Source organism: Sinocyclocheilus anshuiensis, unplaced genomic scaffold (genome assembly GCF_001515605.1).
Source record: "Sinocyclocheilus anshuiensis isolate Anshui unplaced genomic scaffold, SAMN03320099.WGS_v1.1 scaffold355, whole genome shotgun sequence".
NCBI lineage: Eukaryota > Metazoa > Chordata > Actinopteri > Cypriniformes > Cyprinidae > Sinocyclocheilus > Sinocyclocheilus anshuiensis.
In genome coordinates this window covers 3,028,587-3,051,075 of record NW_015549571.1, presented here as the reverse complement: position 1 = coordinate 3,051,075, position 22,489 = coordinate 3,028,587, and the positions used below count along the sequence as shown (strand labels likewise).

The 22,489-nt window shown below is 36.8% G+C and overlaps 1 protein-coding gene across 2 annotated transcripts in view; it reads left to right on the top strand.

Moving 5' to 3' along the window:
* Positions 1 to 1,577: 1,577 nt before the first annotated feature.
* The window catches only part of LOC107657408 (activin receptor type-1C-like), a 49,256-nt gene continuing 28,344 nt past the window's right edge, over positions 1,578 to 22,489 (top strand). For both annotated transcript variants that reach the window (XM_016445463.1, XM_016445462.1), the window contains exon 1: positions 1,578 to 1,754. In XM_016445463.1, coding sequence (XP_016300949.1) covers positions 1,691 to 1,754 — 64 coding nt within the window. In that variant the 5' untranslated portion in view covers positions 1,578 to 1,690. The remainder of the gene's footprint in view (positions 1,755 to 22,489) is intronic.

The following is a 22,489-nucleotide window of genomic DNA, read 5'->3' as shown; positions in this document are numbered from 1 at the left end:
GCAATACGAAATACCTCTAGTTTTGTTTTCTTCCAGCTGCTCTCCATTTTCCGGCCTGCTCTCTTTAGGGCGCGAATGTGCTCGTTATACCAGTCAGACTATCTTCTTTAAGCGTAAAGGAGCAACATTGTCTAAAGTGCTGTAAAGAAGGAAGTCCATAGTTTCTGTTACAACATCAAGTTGTTCTGAGCTATTGGATATGCTAAGAAATTAAGACAGGTTAGGAAGATTAATTACAAAGCAGTCTTTTGTGGTAGAAGTGATGGTTCTACCATACTTGTAACAAGGAGTAGAATTTACAGTTTTAGCTATATGAAGTTTGCACAAGACTAGATAATGATCTGCGATATCATCGCTTTGCTGCAGTATTTCAACACAATTAACATCAATTCCTTGTGACAGTATTAAATCTAGAGTATGATTTCATGTGACAGTATTAAATCTAGAGTATGATTTCGACAATGAGTAGGTCCTGACACGTGTTGTCTAACCCCAATAGAGTTCAGAATATCGATGAATGCTGATCCCAATACATCTTTTTCATTATCAACATGGATATTAAAATCACCAACAGTTAAATCTTTATCTGCAGCCAGCACGAACTCAGATAGAAAATCAGCAAATTCTTTAATAAAGTCTGAATGGTGCCCTGGTGGCCTGTATACAGTAGCCAGTACAAACATCATAGGGGATTTATCATTAACACTTGTTTCTCTGGATAATGTTATATGAAGCACCATTACTTCAAACAAGTTATACTTGAAGCCCGCCCTCTGAGAAATACTGAAAATATTGTAACAACACCTCCTCCTTTACCTTTTGGACACGGCTCATGTTTATAACAGTAATCTTGGGGGTGTAGACTCTTGCAGGAAGTCTCTGCATGTCAATGTATATCATGCTCCCTTTAAATGCCACAAGGTCATCTTGTTATTTTCATGACAATAAAACATGTTTAACAAAAAAGAAAAAAAAAGTTGATTACTTCAATAAAATGAAAATGAATGAATGAATAAATAAATAAATAAATAACGTTTGCTGCTATCGAGGTGGAAAACGGTTAAGGTTAGGAACAGGTTTGGTGATATGGTTAGGTGTAAGGGTGGGTCAGACTCAGCAGTGTAATTATAGATGTAACTACAGAAATAATTACAAATGTGATTACAGGATGGGGTTTTCAAATATAAGTACAATGTAAGAATATGTATGTACACATGTACATTGTATTAAATGATTAATTTAAATTTAAGTACATAGTTAAGGACACTCAATGTAAAGTGGGTCCATGTGTTATCGCTTAAAAGCCATAAACTCTCTAGACCAATCACAGCAGCCAGGTCCTAAAACTTCTATGATTCCAGGAATTCTTCTTATCAGGAAATTAATAAATATTATATTCTATAGTTCCTTTACCAAGGTTATTGGTGTTTCCCAGTCATGGCGTCTGAGTTTCTGGTGCACCCCTGCTGCTCTCTCTGTCTCTCTCTCTCTCTCTCTCCCCCTCTCTCTGTAATCCTCTTACATTAAGCCACAAGAGGTGGAGCAAGTCTCTTTCTGCGTGTTTAGTTGCTCTGGGGTTTATTTTGAGTGGAGCAATGCAAGCAGTCACTGTGGAAATGCAGCAGAACCGAGTCATGATGATTTTGTCTATAAAGGTGGATGTATTGATGTGCAGAGAGTGACAGATGTCATGTCTTATCTCAGGTGCTCAGAAGCGGCGCTTTTACTCTTCTCATTTGTGCAACTCACTGCAGGTACAGTTTCTGCTTTGCCAGTTCACTCTGTTCTCTATTAAACATGTTTTTAGATCAAAAGTGGAAGAATATTTGTGACTGCAACAGCAAGTAAAGCTGCAACTGTAAATAAAGCTGAGTTCATAGTCATTATAATATGTTGTGTAATCTTCTTACTGAATTTAGATGACGTTACACTGCTGTGAACCTAATGACCGCCTCATTCTGCTATGATTATTCTTAACTTACTTTTTTTAGATGGACTCAGAGCATTATGTAATGAACTGGTTAAAGTCAAAAGATAAGACCAGTGCTTGGTGAAACAGGTGTTCACAGGTGCGTCCAGATCCCTTAAAAGCACAGACTTGTGTGTTTACTTAGGAAAGCACATCTCTAAAGGCTAATTTACACTGCACCGACAGACACTTACCAAGGGCACTTGTTTTTACTGACTGAACATGTTCAATCTGCGTGTATAATGAAGTGATGTTCTGTAATCTGGTGATTGTCTGTATTGGTTAGCATCTGTCGGTACAGTGTGTACATTTACTTTTCACAGACATCAGTAAATGGCCAAATACAGTATGATATTTTTTATTTCAGTGCAGCTGTAATGAGAAGCAGCAGAAATACATGAAAAGAGTTGTTTGACCTTTGTGAGGCAAAGTGTTAGTGAATGTTCAATCTAAGTATTCAGGTGTTTCAATAAAGATTGCCATAAAAATGAAGATTAAGATAGCAGTAATAATAATTACAATAATGTAGTGTAAACTGCCATCATATATCCTGTTTGTTTACCTTTTACAGTTTGTCAAGCCCAAAAATCAGTAAAGCACATTTGTTCATCCCAGATAATACCTTCACATAAAATGCAATATAGAAGATATTTGAATGTTTGATTTTGCACATTTCAACTAACCACAGTGATGTCTTCTAGATTCAGAGTGCTTGTAATTTGTTCCCTGTTTAATGTTTCAGTTGAGGAATTCGTCATAGTGTATTATAAATGGAGACGTGCTTTATAGTTATAATTCTGTAGTTGATTTAACTCCTTTTTTAGATATTAGAGCTATAGAGGAATACAAATCTATGAAAGGTAACTTCAGAATGCAGTTATATGCTGCTGTTCTCACATACTGAACAGTACCTAGAGTTATGTACACATGTTTGAAAGATCCTCCCCTTTTAGTTTCGTGAGCATATTTCAGATAGTATCATCAGATTTATGAGCTTGTTTTCAAGAGTAGGCTACATTTGAGATTTTTAGAGAAAGAGCAGCTTCAGTTAGATGGGATGGTTGCGTTTGTGTTGTATTTGCCATCTCTTTGATGAATGAATTGGTTAACTGGTATATTAGAGCAACAATTTTGTAACAGAAGTTCTGTCTAAAATGAATAAGTTTACATTCTGAAAAACTATATGGAAGTGATCATTTTGTCATAATGCAGCTTAAAGTTCCTCTACACCTCAACAATTATATTAGAAATACAGTAAATACATCTATATTAGGAAAAAAACCCAGTTTTTTTTCTTTTACAGTTTTTAAGAATTATATCAGTCCTCCTAGATTACATTTGTAAACCTTCGATTGAAAAGAAAGGCCTCAGAAAGAGGCAGCGCACACATATACAGACATGCAGGTGTGTTACAGACAGCCTTAGATTATACTAAGCTGCATTATAGAGATTTTCACTGCAGTCTGAGAGTAAGAACCTGCTTACATAACCTAAAAACCTCCTGTCACACAGCACAAATAGCAACTGGCCATGGGTTCTAAAAATATAGGTTAACAAGATTACTTATGTATTCCACTGGTTTAAGGTTGTTTGTTGTTAGGCAATATCAAGACAAAGGACAACAATGATAGAAAGAGTCACTTTGTACTCACTGATCATGGTGTTGGACACAATGTCAAATGACTCAAAATTGTATCACCTCATTATTTATACGTTGAACTGTGGAGAATTTGCTTTTACTTAAAATTAAAATCTAATAATTAAGATATACTGTGTTAAAACACAGGCCCCAAAGTCATTCAATGCAACAAAACTGTTGCACACATTTCTGGAGAGAATTGTTTTTTTCTCTTTGCTGCAGGGGTTGTGTCGGTATACCATTTCTTATTATGATACCCCCAAGGTGTTCTACTGGATTAAAGTCAATTTGGCCAAATCATAGTATTCACTTTATTTCTTTAGAAACTCTTGTGTGCTTTTGGCAGTGTGGTTTGCATTGTTATCATGCTGGAATAATCTTCTTCTACCAAGCTTCTGCAGACTGGGAGTCATCTTGTCAGTCAGTATTTTGATATATCCACAGGCCATCTATAAAAATCTTAATCTGAATCAGTTATTCATAAAATGTGGTTTCTCATCTAAGACACAATTACAGACAAACACTATCTGACTAACTAATGACACACAAATTTTATTGAAGACAATGAGTGATCATTGACAGGGCAGGCTAGAACAAGTAAGTAAACCTTGGAAACTGGAATCATTTAGGGAGATGTGATTGATTGGAAGTGTGGGTTGCACAGGTACCTTGGACTTTGAAAAAAGTCACACAAGTCCTGTTTACCAACTTTTCTTTCTTTTTCTTTTTTAAATTGGTTATTGTGAACCATGCCTTGATCCAACAGCTTTCACTGTTGATACTTTTCATAGGAGTGGGCATCCTGTAAAGATTGCTCTAAAGGTCCTGATATACTTACAGAATCGAAGAATGAACTGGTGTGATGTCATCTCGAACAAAACCAGACCAAAATGAAGTTTGTTTGGAGTTTGTTTCAGGAATTGTTTCAGAAAACTGCTTACCAATACGAAATTTCTGGAAAAGTTCCCTTTTGCTGGTAAACACCTTCGAACTACCATTGGTCTGTGGCATTTACATAGTAGAAGGATATGCACTGTAATAAATGCAGAAATGTTCAAATTATTGGGAAGACAAATGGGAGTGCTGATGGATATTGAGTAGACAAAATTCAGAGACAAAGAATACTTAATAGCCACGTTTCCACTGTCGGGTCAAAAGCGGGTGTGCTAGTGCGTGCCAGGGCCAGTTGCGTTTCCACTGTCACTTCCGGGGCTTGATCGTGCCTCGTTGGGACTTCCTCGAGGCCAACGTCCAGGGTTTTTTGGCTCACCGAAAACCTTGGGTCAACTGGGGCTAGAGGAGTCTGCCACCATACAAGGCAGAAATATTTGATGCAAATGACACTGGGCCTCATTTACGAAATGAACGTACGACAGAAAATTGGGCGTATGGTCGTTTCAATGCAAAACTTGGAATTTATCAATAAAGAATGAGAATCTGACGTAATGCCGCGTTGAGTTCTGGGAAACTGCTTTGTTTATCCGCCATATTTGCAGGATAGCGCTGCCTTTCCGCTATTGAGTTTAGGGCAGTATTTGATTGTTTGTCGTGATTGTGAAAAATGTCACCAGTGTATGTCTTTCATACTGCATCGATAATTGCAATAGTAACTCAGATCATCGTTCTGAGAGAATTGCCCGCACCAATATGGCGGCGACGTTGACGTGCGGTCGAGCGGCCAATGAGGCGTCTAGGTATTTATTATGTCTATGGTGGCTACGATCAAATCTCACGTCTGGTCTCAGCTCGTGTACGCAAGTTTTTGAGTTAGCCTGAACTTCCGCGCAGCATAGTAAATCTACAATCTAGAATTGCATTTTGTTCATTTAGGTTATTTTCCTGACTGACAACCGAAGCTCATTAGTTGATCACTGACCAGTAAGAATAGAATGTCTTTTTGTTTTCATACAGGGCTTTAGCTTTATATGCGCGAATAGCAGTGTAAACAACAGACCAATCGTCGCATCACGCACCTGCAGCGCTTCTGTGAAAGGAGAAAAACAGAAATTAAGTCTATAAAGGAATAAAATAAATAGGATCACACACAATATATAATAGGCTATAAAATAATTAACAGATAAAAAAAAGTAAAAAAAACAAACAAAAAAAACCCTGTGCAACAAGTAGGCTATACGCTCGTTTTTGTGACACTCGTAATGCATTTTATTTATTTTCTTTATATCTTTATTTGATCTAATACTTCTGATCGCACAGGCGCCTCACACACACACAAACAAATGAGTTCTACCGTTGCCTGACATTTCAGCCATTCATCATCAAACTAAAATGCAGTCAGCCAAATATAAAAGTTACACTGTTTATTTTAAAAGGCCCGCTGTGAAATCAGCATGCAGTTCCCAAACAAACATTTTTACGCATGTGAAGGATTTTACGTGAATATTGGAACATGAGTGAAGTATAAAGCCATGTTTAGGCTACATAATAAATAAAAGTTTAACAAGCAATACAAATATGTCAAAAACGGAAACATCTGGATTCTTGTCGAATGAGGCTCGTGAGCGCAATGCCGTTTCAGCGTTAGCTTGACGTTTGTGTGCTGTTTAGGCTAGCTAATAAATGCCACCAGCTTAGAGCGTGATTTAAAAAATATATATATTATAGTTTAATATATAATTTTATAGCTGCTTATTTTGTCATTCTTGTTCTTTAATATCGTTAAATGTAAAGAATTTGTTGTGGACTGAAAGGAACTAAATAGTCTAAATAATAATTATGTTTGTTAAGGTTTCCTTATATTTACCGGCGGTATTTAATATACATTAAAAAACAAAATAATAATAATTTAATTGTTTGCAGTTAACGGGTGTTAACGGGTCTTTCTGAAGTAAGAGATTTCTCTTTCATGAGATTAGGCTTGTTTGATGGGAACTTTGCATCATCATTTTAAAAACACCACCACCGCACGCCACTGAGTACATTGTAGTTTTACCGAGCAAAGAGCAGAAACGGCGAGAAAGACCGTGGCAGCTGCCACGAACTCTGGCAGCTGCCTTTGACTCATGGCAAGAACTATGGCAACTGATACATAAAAATGTATAATAATAATAATACAATTGTGGGAACTTTGCATCATCATTTTAAAAACACCACCACCGCACGCCACTGAGTACAGTGTAGTATTACCGAGCAAACAGCAGAAACGGCGAGAAAGACCGTAGCAGCTGCCACGAACTGCGACCTGCCGCCGCCATGTTGATATTGTCATGTGACATGCGTCTTCACAACAGCGCCAAAATTTAAAGAGCCCTCACTACTGCGCGAACATCAGCAATAGGCTTGTTTGAGATGCGCCTCGCCTTGCCTGAAATGTAGGTGAGAGTAGGCGGCTGCAGTGACGGCAGGAGTGAAATAAGCGCGGTCAAGACGGACAGTTCTGCCCTCTAGAAGTGGAGCAGATACCAACGAGATCAAAGGCGGATATCGCGTTATTATCACTTACATGCTGTCGCCAGAGTTTTTTTGCACACGTCAGCATGACATCAGAGCAAGTCGGAGGTAACTCGGACACTTTTCTAACCGGCATGCGTCTCGCGGTGATCACCGGTGATCGGCTCTGCGCAGATTTTGCTCATCTCAAACAAGCCTATTGATTCCTCTTTTTGGCCGGGTTTCGTTTCGCCGTGTCGTAAACTCTAGGGGCGAGGCTTCTAAACCGGGCTGTTTTTAGGGGTGTGGTATTAAAATGACGATTGTTTTCAGCCGCCACATTTATCAACGTGCGATGAGATTGGCTGCATACGAATGTTTAATGAATCACATGCGAACTCTGTCGTAATTTGATTTGTGCGCACGGATCTGCGCTCGTTTCTACGTTAGACTGATAAATGAGGCCCAATGCCGTTACCATAGTAAACATAGTAAATAGGACAGCTTGAAGAAATCAGACAAATCATATAACGTTAGGCTATCACAATCGTTTATTTATTTAGTAACATATTTCATCTGTCAGTAAATCTCATCTCTTTATACCTGACTGTCTGATGTTCATTAGCTCCATGTAGGCTAATATAATCCTAGTTTTTGTTTGGGAGCTCTGCTAATATTACTCAGGTCGTATTTTTGATGGAAAATTTATAGAAATTATTATGATTTCTAAATGTGATGTATACTGTGACTACAGATAAACAGAAACTGACGTGACTGAATAAGTAACGTTATGTGTGTTCTCTTTCTTTTGTGTAATAACTGTAAATACCATTTTATTTCTGTGTGACTAATTTTCAATCCTGACAAACTGATCCAGAATGTATAACTTATTAGTGTAAAACTGGTAAAACACTGATGATTCTGGATTTAAATCTTTAAGTAAACAACAAAAAATGCAAACAAACGGCCGTTTTTGTGATCTCGCTAGTTACAGTGATTTATTTCTGATAAATCTTCTCTTTGTTGGTTAAATAATGGGATTGTGTGACGTTGTCCCAAAGAGGCGTGTAATATAACTTATTAGTGTAAAACTGGTAAAACACTGATGATTCTGGATTTAAATCTTTAAGTAAACAACAAAAAATGCAAACAAACGGCCGTTTTTGTGATCTCGCTAGTTACAGTGATTTATTTCTGATTAGTTTTCTGATAAATCTTCTCTTTGTTGGTGAAATAATGGGATTGTGTGACGTTGTCCCAAAGAGGCGTGTAAAGGGCTGGTTTTAGAGCTCCTGGCCCGACGGTGGAACGCAGCGTGATTTTGGACTCGGTGCTACAGGTCTGGGGCTATTAGCCCCACCCGGCCCGTTGAAAGCACTAGCTCGCACTGGCCCGGCAGTGGAAAAGCGGCTAATGAATGCTAGTACTTGAGGGACATTACTGTTGTTTCAAATTAAATTCTCTTGTGGCTTGGAGATTTCATAACTTAAATACAAATGATCGTGATGTAAATATAAATGATTGTGTATTTCATAAAGATTTATTGATTTTTTACAATTGGTCTTGGTCGACTATAGACGTGTAAAGGACGTCAGTGGACGTTAGGCTACCCACAACCTCTTAAAAACTACTTAGGGCACTTAATTTAATTATTGGAGTATTAACAAAGGTGTAAGCACAATTGCTTTTGCATATTTCATAGGAATTTCATAGAGGGTCGTGATGGACTATAAATGCACGTGTAAAGGACGTTAGTGGACGACGTCCTCTCACAACTGATTCACAACAGGGTATACATATTGTACTACACTTAGCTAAAAAAGTCAAGGTAACAATTATATATGCAACCCCAGATAACTGTAGAGATGCACAAACGTATCTGAATGCATTTTTAGGAAATGTTCTGTGTTACATATTTTTACCGATTTATGCCGTCCTACCGCGACTATTTTTGGCCAGGGACACGACGTTGCCGTCGGACCAATGTTTGCTGGGTTGAATGATTGTGCTCTGGCTTATTCCTGGCAACTGAAACTCTAAAGTAAGTTGTCCACGTAGAATGACTTATCTATGCTTTCTCAGACACATTCTCCTAGGTGACTAGAGAACTTGCCATTCATATTTGTGAGGGGACTGATCTCGGTCGAGGTCTCTCCAGAGGAATCGTAAGAGGCAGTCCTCTGGTAGCAGTCGCACCTTATGAAACATGCCTCTAATCATGTCACAACTCAACATGACAGTGTGCCTCATTTATCAATCTAACGTAGAAACGAGTGCAGATCCGTGCGCACAAATCAACTTACGACAGAGTTCACGTGTGATTCAGGAAACATTCATATGCGGCCAATCTCATCGTACGAATGATCGTATGTTGATAAACGTGGCGGCAGAAAACAATCGTCATTTGAATATCACGGCCCTAAAAACACCCCGGTTTAGAAGCCTCACCCCTAAAGTTTACGACACGGAGAAACGAAACCCAGCCAAAAAGAGGAAGTAATCTCATGAAAGAGAAATTTATTTTACTCCAAAAACACCCATTAACCTTGCAATTCCAAACAATTAGGCTACAATAATGTATGTAATATATATATAGGCCTATGTATATTAAAATACTGGTAAATATAAACAGCCTATTTAGTTCCCCTCACTCTACAACAAATATTTTAAATTTAACGGTATTCAAAACAGAACAAGAATGAAAAATAAGTAGCTATAAAATAATATTAAACTATAAAATAAAAAACATGGCTTTATACTTCACTCATGTTCTAATATCTGTGTAAAATCCTTCACATGCGCAAACATGTTTGTTTGGGCACTGCATGCTGATTTTACAGCGACCTTTTAAAATAAACAGTGTAAATTTTATGACTGCACGATTGAATACTCATGGTCTGTGGTTTACGCTGCTATTCGCGCATATAAAGCTAAAGCCCTGTATGAAAAAAAAAAAGACATTCTAATCTTACTGGTTAACAATCGACTAATGAGCTTCATTTGACGGGCAGGGAAAGAAAAAGGAACAAAATGCTGTCATTCTACAATTTTCCACCATATTTACTATGCTGCGGCAAGTTCAGGTAACTCAAAAACTTGCGTACACGAGCTGAGACCAGACGTCAGATTTGATCGTAGCTACCGCTCACGTCCATATTGATAAATTCCAAGTTTTGCATTGAAACGACCATGCGCCCAATTTTCTGTCATACGTTCGTTTCGTAAATGAGGCCCAGTTTGTTCATGCAACCTTAGGAGGACAGACATAAGAGAAGGTCCTTGCCTGTATGGGACCAGGGAGGAGCAACTTGTTGAGATTTTTTTCTCCATAAACAGTTGACCACGACTCTGTTCTTGCCGTATGCTGCCTCATATAGTGGAAGATGTACAATCACTCTTTAGATTGATCCACTTGGTCAGGAGGTATCTTTTGTGCATATCCTGCCTAATTTAACTTGTTTATCTCCACCTGGTAGGCTGCCGCTTGTGGATCTCTGGCTAACCACCGCTCGATTCTTGACAGGGCAGAGTAGTATTTGAGGAGGCTGGTTGGAGAGTCATGTTTCACTCATAACAAGGGTGTGGCATATCTGGCTTCTCCATCTACCTTAACTCTAGTAGTCTTGGACTCGAGCAGTGAAATGGCCTCTTGATCTTGCTTCAAGTGAGCAATGACTTTTTTTACTGTGGTAAGGGAGCACATCTAGTTGCATTCTCTCAACTTGTCTGTACAGGCCAGTATATGAGCCTGAAGTAGCTGTGAAACCATACTGGCTGGGAAGGTGATTCTTAATGTCTTGAGTAGGACATGGTGGTTTAACCTAGGCTGGTCTTGATGGTGGCAGTGCTGTTAGACGGGGCTAGATGGACTGGCCTTATGGGGAAATAAGTTGAGGATAATACAACCTTGTAAAGGAGGAGTGGTTGGATGGCTTCATTCTGTGGCAATTGTGTACTTGGAGGTACTTGCGATTACAACTGTTGCAGAGAGTCCTGAGGTTACACTGAATGGCTTGATGTGGTCTTTCTACAACGCCAACATCTCTTGTGTGACTGTATCCACAGCACTTTCTGATCTCTGCTTAGTCTGGCATAATCACTTAAGAAGTGGTCTTGAGCATTGCAGTATTGGCAAAACGTCTTCCTGTTTCTGGGCTTGGGGTCAGGTGCTTTAACTGTCATGTCACCGCCATCTTTCCTGTGTCAAGGAAGATACTTGTGGCTTTAGTAGGGTATCTATAGTTGAGTCTCTACGGTGTCACCTTCTGTGTATGGGGTCTTGCTTACTTGCTGAGGGATAGAGCCTGGTGCTATCTTCTTGAACTTGTAGTTCAAAATCTAACCACGCTGATAGATCCAACAAGGTAGGGATGGGCACTTGCTGGGGATGGACAAAACGTCAAAAACTAGTCTGAAGATTGTGCAGCAGCTAATACTGCAGTCTTTTTTAGTTTTTTACCATTATTTATATAGAACCTTTTACAAAACAGATTGTGTCGAAGCAACTTTACAGTATTAAACAGGGAAATAGTGTATCAAAGTAGTGTGCCAGATGATGAAACCAGCAGTTTCATTCTAGACTGCAACAAAGTCAGATTGTGCAGAGGACTCATCTGGTTCCCGTGTTCCCGGTTCCGGTTGACCTAATTAATGCTGACTAACAATTCTTTTTTCTTTTCGGATTTGAATAATAGAAATGTTTTAGTGTGTTATGTATAAGCCAGGTTAAAGAGATGGGGTTTTAATCTAGATTTAAACTGACAGAATGTGTCTGCCTCCCGAACAATGTTAGGTAGATTGTTCCAGAGTTTGGGAGCTAAATAGCAAAAGGATCTGCCGCCTGCAGTTGATTTGGTAACACTTTATTTTGATGGTCCCTTTTGAGCATTCTGTTGTTATTGTGATGGTCTCCCAACAGACGTTCTACTGACTATAAGTAACTTTGCAAGTACACGTCAACTTATTCTAACCCTAACCCTACCAGTCTACTAATACTCTACAAACACTCTAATGAGAGTTGGTAGATACAGTATGTAAGAGAAATATTATTTACAGTCAACAGAATGTGTTAAAGGGACCATCAAAATAAAGTGAATCCACTGATTTTGATCTTCTAGGTATTATCAAATGGCCAGAGTTTCTAGCTGCTGCATTTTGGACCAGCTGGAGTTTGTTTATTAAGCGTGCAGAACAACCACCCAATAAAGCATTACAATAATCTAACCTTGAGGTCATGAACACATGAATTAACATTTCTGCATTTGCCATTGACTTTTGCTAGCATAGGTCGTAATTTAGATATATTTTTGAGATGGAAAAATAAGGTTCTATCAAATAGCACACCTAGGTTCTTAACTGATGACGAAGAATTGACAGAGCAGCCATCGAGTCTTAGGTTATTACATGCAGAGGTTTTTGGTTCTATAATTAACACCTACGTTTTTTTTTTTAGAATGTAACAGTAAGAAATTACTAGTCATCCAGTTTTTTATATCAACTATGCATTCAAATTTTTTTTAATTAATGCTTGAACAACAAATACAAAACAAAAGTGCCAAGGGTATACACAAAAAATATAAAAAAGTATATATTAACTATACATCTATATATAAAACCAACACAAATAAAAATTAAATAAAATAATGAAAGGCCTTGCTAAATCACAATAACTTAAATATACCAAATAAATACACAGTTTTTACAGCTTTTTTTGTTTGTACTCTTTGAAATAATAAAAGTATAGCCTTATTATTATTTTTTTTGCTAGATGAAAAACAAATTCTGCCACAGAAAGTGTCAGCAGCGTGAAGTAAAGAAGCATGTTTAGAGTATGAAATGCCTCTACATAAAGACACAATACGAGAAGAGATAGCTCCAATTACAGAGGCATATTCTTTTGGGGTTACAGGGAAATTAAAATATGAAAGAAATTCATCATAATTCATTAAATACCCCCGAGAATTCAACAACTGTCCTACCAAAAGAATCTCTTTATCAAACCAGGTTTTCATAAATATACTCTTGTGTTTATACAGAATATTACAATTATTCCAGATATAATACTGGTGTGGAGAAAAATTGTTCTTGTAAATTAACTTCCACCCAAAAGTACTTGACTGTGAAAAGCTGACAATTTAACAGGCAGTTTTTCAATTTTGTAATCACACATTAACAAAAATGAGAGACCACCAAGTTGGTCAAAAACAGTACTAGATACTGTATTCCACACAGAAGAAGGGTTTTTCAAAAAATACTTCAACCAGTTAATTTTGAAAGTATTATTTAAGATAGACAAATCTATATAATCAAGACCACCATTTTTATATGAATTAACTATCACAGATTTTCTAATATAATGCACACGTTTTTTCCACAGAAAATGTAACATTATTTTTTTATTTACTTATTTTCTTATTTATTTTACTATCTGAATGAATTGAGGAAGCAACATAGGTAAGCCTAGAAATACCTTCTGCTTTAGCCAGCAGAGCACTACCTTTAAGAGATAAAGCCCTCTGTAACCAAATATGAAATCTGCTCTTTACTTTTTTGATCACAGGATTAAAATTTAGTGAGATTCTGGCCTGTTCATTTTTGGAAATAGCCATACCTAAATAGATTGGAGCATCCAGGAATTTTACAAATGAATTTGTCATGGCAACTCTTCAAGGCAAACAATTCACATTTTTGTAAATTCAAGCAAAGACCCGAGGCACTAGAAAAAATTTAAATAATTTTGATAGCCGACTGAATTTGACAAGCATTTTTTCTTTTTGTTTTAAAGAGCCGTGTCATCGGCCAACTGACTTATCAAGACACTTCTCCCTTCAACTTAAATTCCTTCTAACTCACTTGATTCAATAAAATGACTAAACGCCTGAGCAACAACAAGAAAATGATAAACTGAAACTGGGCAACCTTGCCTCACACCTCTTTTCAGATAAAATCTTTGTGTGGTGCCTTGACTTAATTTTACTGAACTATTGCCACCCACATAAAGAGTTTTCATGGCATTGCTGAAATAGCGCCCAAACCCAAAGCGTTCTAAACAATAAAAAATAAAAGTATGCTTGACAGTATCAAAGGCTTTAAAAAAATCTAAAAACAATATAAAACTATCATCTTTAATGAGATCAGAGTAATCAATAAGATCAAAAATAAAAGTCTGATATTATTAAATATATGTCTTTTTCTCATAAACCCAGATTGATTTTCATCAATTATTGAATATAATACTAATTTAAATCTTCGGGCAAAAACAAGAGCAAATACTTTGTAATCATTATTCAACAAACTAATTGGCTCCAATTATCAATAAGCAGTAAGCATCTTTCTTGGGTTTAGGCATTAGACAGATTACATCTTAAGTCATAGTTGTAGGAAGTTCAGAGCACTTTAAACTTTCAGAATACACTTCAAAAAGGAACGGGACGAGAATCTCAGAAAACTGCTTAAAGAATTCAGCAGTAATTCCATCACTACATGCTGATTTATTACATTTCAGATGTTCAATCGCATACTTAATTTCAGTAATAGTATTTGGGGAATCACATAATATTTGGTCCTCTTGACTAATTAATTTTACTGAACTATTGCCACCCACATAAAGAGTTTTCATGGCATTGCTGAAATAGCGCCCAAACCCAAAGCGTTCTAAACAATAAAAAATAAAAGTATGCTTGACAGTATCAAAGGCTTTAAAAAAATCTAAAAACAATATAAAACTATCATCTTTAATGAGATCAGAGTAATCAATAAGATCAAAAATAAGTCTGATATTATTAAATATATGTATTTTTCTCATAAACCCAGATTGATTTTCATCAATTATTGAATCTAATACTAATTTAAATCTTTGGGCAAAAACAAGAGCAAATACTTTGTAATCATTATTCAACAAACTAATGGGTCTCCAATTATCAATAAGCAGTAAATCTTTCTTGGGTTTAGGAATTAGACAGATTACACCTTGAGTCATAGTTGTAGGACGTTCAGAGGACTTTAAACTTTCAGAATACACTTCAAAAAGGAACGGGACGAGAATCTCAGAAAACTGCTTAAAGAATTCAGCAGTAATTCCATCACTACATGCTGATTTATTACATTTCAGATGTTCAATCGCATCCTTAATTTCAGTAATAGTATTTGGGGAATCACATAATGTTTGGTCCTCTTGACTAATTATATTTACATTCTCTAAATGCATACAAAAAGTTGACATATTAAGCTCACTATTTAGATGTGTAAATAGATTATTAGATATTATCTGTAATAGATACATTAATATTCATGTTGGAAATAGAATTGAATTTAGCCCTAGACTTTTCAAGTTTGAAAAAATAAGCAGACATCTGCTCTCCATGCTCAAACTATTTTTGTCTCGATCGAATAAAGGCTCCCTGTGCTCCCGTTCTGTACATATCATCCAGTTAGGACTACTTGATAATGATAAAATCTCTTCAACAATTTTCTCTTCCATGAGACGCTGTGATTTAGCTATTGTACTACTACATTTTCTCAGATATTTTCCGATTTCAAATTGTAATAATTCCCAATTACATTTAAATAATCCTTCAGGGTCATCCTGGTGGCCATCTATCGATAGATTCATTCAAAAACAAAATTAAAATCATCTCCTAAATTTAAATAAGCATCAGGAAATTTGGATAGCCAATAAAGAAGTCTCTCCTCTAACAAAAATAATTACTGGTCATTGTCAGGTTTACTATAAATGTTAACTACTATAGAAGTTACACTGAAACTTTTTAAAACTAAACATATGAAATGGCCATTTTCACCACATTCTGAATGCAAAACTTCACCACCAAAATTATTTTTTAGGCAATGCCCCATTGTGAACGCCAAAAATTCACATCAGAGGCAACCGAATGAGATTCTTGAAATAATATAAAAACAAAATTAAACCATTTAGTAAACAAAAACAAAGCCTTACCTTTGACGTTTTCTCTTAAACCCCTGGCATTCAAAGAAATAATAGAATAGAATAGAATGACATGAACAACTAACTCTAAAGCAGGAAAGAACAAAAAAACGTATAACATATTTAAAGGCACAATATGTAAGCTTTCGCCACTAGATTATTCAACAAACTAATTGGCTCCAATTATCAATAAGCAGTAAGCATCTTTCTTGGGTTTAGGCATTAGACAGATTACATCTTAAGTCATAGTTGTAGGAAGTTCAGAGCACTTTAAACTTTCAGAATACACTTCAAAAAGGAACGGGACGAGAATCTCAGAAAACTGCTTAAAGAATTCAGCAGTAATTCCATCACTACATGCTGATTTATTACATTTCAGATGTTCAATCGCATCCTTAATTTCAGTAATAGTATTTGGGGAATCACATAATGTTTGGTCCTCTTGACTAATTATATTTACATTCTCTAAATGCATACAAAAAGTTGACATATTAAGCTCACTATTTAGATGTGTAAATAGATTATTAGATATTATCTGTAATAGATACATTAATATTCATGTTGGAAATAGAATTGAATTTAGCCCTAGACTTTTCAAGTTTGAAAAAATAAGCAGACATCTGCTCTCCATGCTCAAACTATTTTTGTCTCGATCGAATAAAGGCTCCCTGTGCTCCCGTTCTGTACATATCATCCAGTTAGGACTACTTGATAATGATAAAATCTCTTCAACAATTTTCTCTTCCATGAGACGCTGTGATTTAGCTATTGTACTACTACATTTTCTCAGATATTTTCCGATTTCAAATTGTAATAATTCCCAATTACATTTAAATAATCCTTCAGGGTCATCCTGGTGGCCATCTATCGATAGATTCATTCAAAAACAAAATTAAAATCATCTCCTAAATTTAAATAAGCATCAGGAAATTTGGATAGCCAATAAAGAAGTCTCTCCTCTAACAAAAATAATTACTGGTCATTGTCAGGTTTACTATAAATGTTAACTACTATAGAAGTTACACTGAAACTTTTTAAAACTAAACATATGAAATGGCCATTTTCACCACATTCTGAATGCAAAACTTCACCACCAAAATTATTTTTTAGGCAATGCCCCATTGTGAACGCCAAAAATTCACATCAGAGGCAACCGAATGAGATTCTTGAAATAATATAAAAACAAAATTAAACCATTTAGTAAACAAAAACAAAGCCTTACCTTTGACGTTTTCTCTTAAACCCCTGGCATTCAAAGAAATAATAGAATAGAATAGAATGACATGAACAACTAACTCTAAAGCAGGAAAGAACAAAAAAACGTATAACATATTTAAAGGCACAATATGTAAGCTTTCGCCACTAGAGGGTGCGTATTCAAAACAAACAAAGAAACAAAGGCGTAGTTTGACGACGCCGTGACTGAGTGTGTCATCCCCACAGCCGATGCAATCCGACGGGACTCGGTCAGAAATCATGTTCATGTGGGGTAAAGCAGCGCTGTTTTATCATTCTAGATACATTTGAAAGTTCTGTTATAATGCTACTCTGTGCGGTCGTCACCTGTCTAATAAAACGCATAACATATTAAAGCGTCTTTGGTGTTTCCATGTTTTCTACAAAACAAAATTGAAATCGAGGGTGTATGACGTCATTGGCAGGCGACACAATGACACTATAGACAAGGTCCGTGTCACTAGTTAAAATGGCTTATTTCTCTGGATTTAAACATTCTTCGAAACATTTGGGATAATGTAAGTACACAAGTCAGCAAAATATATAACACTGTTCTAGTGGTTTTTGGATATTTTCATAAAAAAATCTTACATAGTGTGCCTTTAAACAAGTAGTTATATGAAACTAAGTTTGGCAAAAAGGTAAAAAATGTGACATAGCACCATATAAAGACTTTTGAAGGCAAATAAGCCTCTCTTGCTCAAAAAAGAAAAACATATATTATTGGTAACACTGATAACGTTTTTGCTCCATCCATTAAAACAAGGTAAGTCGGTAAAATTGTCATGTTATATAAACACGTAACTTATAACTCCAACTGATTAAAAGTCAGATCAGAACGAAGCAAACAGTAGTGTCAGATTTTAAATCAGCTGGTGAGAGTAATTTCACCTTCCCCTTGTACAAAGGCTCTGGCTCTGACAAAATAAACCGTCTTCCCAGCCACTTGAGCCTTTTGAACCTCCGGTCATAACTTCATTCTTCTTTCGCGGTTTCCTTTCGAGAAGTCCTCCCTAAACTGCAGACCGTTGTTGCGCAGAAAAGAAGAATTTTTGGCTGCCTTCCAAATGGCATCTCTGTAGGTGCATGTAGAAAACTGGATTATGGTAGCTCTAGGCCTACCACCACCGCTGCCCTGTTGTGGTTTTCTGAGATGATGAACAACATCGACAACTTCAGGAAGTTTTTCCTTTTCGCTGGGAAGCACACTGATCAAATCTTGACAACTTCAAGACGGATGTTTTCATCAGACGCTGCGTTATGTTGTCTAGCTGATACGAGACATCAACATTTGCATTGTCACTGGCCTTTTTCTTAGCAGCTGGTGACTTGCTTGGAGTAATGTTAACAGGCAGAGCTGGAAACTCCTCTTCGGCCAGACTAAATGATTCCTCCTCGCTCACAGAGGCAATCATGCCCACAGCTAGCGAGTGAGCATGCGCTAGCATTTTTAGCTTCTGAGTGAGCCGAAAGTCTTCGCTTACGAACCATGGTGAAGCAAAAAGTAGTCGTCAATAATTCAACAAATTGTAGTAAACAAATGTAGGACCGAAATAACTACATACAGCTTATTAGCAAAATCTATAAAGAAAGTTGGTGCAAGCATTCAAAACTGCGTCCGCTCAGGCTGCCATCTTGGTCCGCCCCATTGACACTTCACTCATCTAGTTTTTCAAATTGGTGTTTCATCGGGCCGCAAAGAAATATAGAGCTTAGTATCATCAGCATAACAGTGAAAGCTAACACCATGTTTCCTAGTGATATCTCCCAAGGGTAACATGTAAAGCGTAAAAAGTAATGGTCCTTGTACTGAGCCTTGAGGCACTCCATACTGCACTTGTGATTGGTATGATACCTTTTCATTCACTGCCACGAATTAATGGCGGTCAGATAAGTATGATTTGAACCATGTCAATGCACTTCCTCTAATGCCAACATAATTTTCTTGTCTATTCAAAAGAATGTTGTGGTCGATGGTGTCAAATGCGGCGCTAAGATCCAGTAGCACTAATAGAGAGATACAACCATGATCAGATGATAAAAGCAGGTAATTTGTAACTCTGATGGGAGCAATCTCAGTACTATGATACGGTCTAAATCCTGACTGGAACTCCTCACAGATACCATTTTTGTCTAAGAAGGAATATAATTGATGATGGTGATGATACTACATTTTCTAGTATATTTGACAGAAAAGGGAGATTCGAGATCGGTCTTTAATTAATGAATTCTTTGGGGTCAAGTTGTGGTTTTTAATGAGAGGCTTAAATACACCCAGTTTGAAGGTTTTTGGGATGTATCCTAATGACAATGACGAATTAATGATGTTCAGAAGAGGATCTATGATTTCTGGAAGCACCTCTTTTAGTAGCTTAGATGGAATAGGGTCTAACATACATGTTGTTGGTTTAGATGATTTAACAAGTTTATACAATTCTTCCTTCCGAAGAGAATGAGTGGAATTGTTCCTCAGGGGATCTATAGTGCACTATAGATCAGAACTATCTGATGCGATACTGTGGCTGACAGCTGCATGGTTACAATTTTATCTCTGATAGTATCGATCTTGGAAGTAAAGTCTTGACACATAGGAGCTGCACTCTAGCTCCACATAGCCTTTACTGTCCAGCTGCTGAAGCAAACTGTGCACACAAACTTGTGTGCAAACTCTTAATGCAAACATCCGGAAGGCTTTCACTTCTCAGTGGCCGGATCGTCCATTAACTCAGCTGTCCTTCATCTGCTGTCATCTCCAGCTGCTGAAGTCATGCAGACGATGTGATCTGAATGGCTTTGCAGTGCTGTCACTCAATCTCTTAGGTAGCTTGGATCTAGGCAGAGGGAAGGGCTTAGCATCCTGTGATCCTTAGTGATCTGTGGAGTATGGGTCCAGAGTTGAGGAACAGAGTTGGCAGATGGTGCCTGCACCAATCATTCTCTGCTCATAGGAATAATGATACAGTTCCTCAGTCTCCTTCCGCAACCATTGAAACTCTGCTAGGACTTCTGACAACAACTTAGGGACGGGAAGATATGTGCCCATTGTTGTTCACCCTCTTTTCTGGGGATCCACTCCATCAGATGCTGCCATGGCTGCATAATGTCTCTATACTCAGGGGAGGTGATGGCTATATTGAGTGAGGCCATGCCTCACAGTTCTAAATTGTCACACATCTCAGGGGAAATATCTACTCTATGTCATGACTGTTGCCTTTGCCGACAATCAGTGATTGAAAGAGACTAATGGGGGTGCTGGTGGATATTGAGCAGACATAATTCGTCCTGTCAGAAACTAAGAATACTTTAAAAGATTAAGGCTTGTAGTGGTATACAGTCATAGTACTTGGTTAACAGTGTTGGGGGTAACGCATTACAAGTAACGCGAGTTACGTAATCAGATGCCCTGTCCAGATTTAAAAAGTAACGCAAAAGTAACGTAACGCATTACTTTCCATAAAAAGTAACTAAGTAACGTAATTAGTTACTTTTTTATGGAGTAACGCAATATTGTAATGCATTACTTTTAAAAGTAACTTTCCCCAACACTGTTGGTTAAGTGAACAATCATAGTACAAGTAGCAGAGGGTATAGCAGAGTAGTACAGAGTGGAGTGCAGAGTGGTTAGGAGTATTCGAAGTGGAGTGGTCTTGTATATGAACACACTCTGTAACAACAACAATGGCAGGACACTAGCGGTAATTCAGTGCTTGTGCTCTGAACTGCATCCTATGAATATTAAACTGAAAGGCAAAAAGCTGAATCATCAGCGTACTGCATCGTCACAATGTATGTGTAAGTCACTACATATATGCATTCATTGTGGTAGTCCTAGGTACATGGCAAAAGGGCTAGACCCTACACATTAAAAATCCGGTTGTTTTTGCTAAACAAAAAACGAACAAACAAACAAACAAACCCAAAAAAAAAAAAACTTGAATAATTATATAAAAAATACAGCAAAAATGTAAACATATTTAGGCAAGGTAAGTTTATTTATATAGCACATTTCTTACACAATGGTAATTTAAAGTGCTTTACATAAAAAGGAATTAAAATAATTGTAAAATAAAAACAACAGATACATAAGAAATACAAAGAGCATGCATAACAAATAAAAATAACAATAAAAGCAAAGAATTAAAAATGATTAAAATGATTAAAATAATGATTTAAAATGCAATAAAATAGCTAAGAACAAAAAAGAGAATATATAAATAAGTGTAATTAGTCGAATGTAGCACAATGCTCATTCAGTAAATGCTCAGTTAAACAGATGTGTTTTGAGTCTGGATTTAAATGTGACTACTATTTTAGCACATCTGACCTCTTCTGGAAGCTGGTTCCAACTGCAGGTGGCATTATAGCTAAAAGCAGACTTACCTGGCTTTGAGTGAACCCTTGGTATTTCCACTTGACTTGATTCTAATGATCTGAGTGGTCTGCTAGTTTTCTATTCAATGAGCATATCTGCAATGTTTTAAGGTCCTAGGCCATTGAGTGATTTATAAACAAGTTTAAATAATTTTAAAATAAATTCTTAATGTAACTTGAACCCAGTGTAAAGATATGCTGAGATTTTCTGGTTCTAGTCAGAATCCTGGCAGCAGCGTTCTGGATGAGCTGCAGCTGTCTAATGGTCTTCTTGGGAAGGACGGTGGGGAGTCCATTACAATAGTCCACCCTGCTGGTGATAAAGGCCTGAACACGTTTCTTCAAGTGTTTACTGGAAACAAAATGCAAGCTTTTTAAGATGATAATATGCTGATTTAGTAATTTGGCAGATGGAGTCAATGGGGCTGTCATTAGGTGATAAGGCTAGGTAAATCTGTTTTACAAAACCTGTAAATTTTACAGTTTAAAACTGTAAAAATGAATGATTGAATGAATGAATGAATAAATACATACATACATGCATGCTGCATAAATAAATAAATAAATACATAAGTAAATAAATAAATATGTAAATAAACACACACACACACACACACACACACTTATACACATTTGTGTCCTCATAAACCACATATACCAGTACACACACACACACACACACACACACACACACAAACAACCCACTCCTTTTCTGATGTTCTCACAACATCAACCATGGCCATATTGAAGTGTCTATTCCAAACAAGACTTCAGCTGAGGTGGACCATTTATCTGCTCAAAAATGTTGTGTGAGAAAACATTTATTCCCTGACATGTGCAATGCATTTTCTAATCTGACAGACATAGACTTATTTATTTAAGTTCTATACTGTCAAAAAAATCAACATCTATCTATCTATCTATCTATCTATCTATCTATCTATCT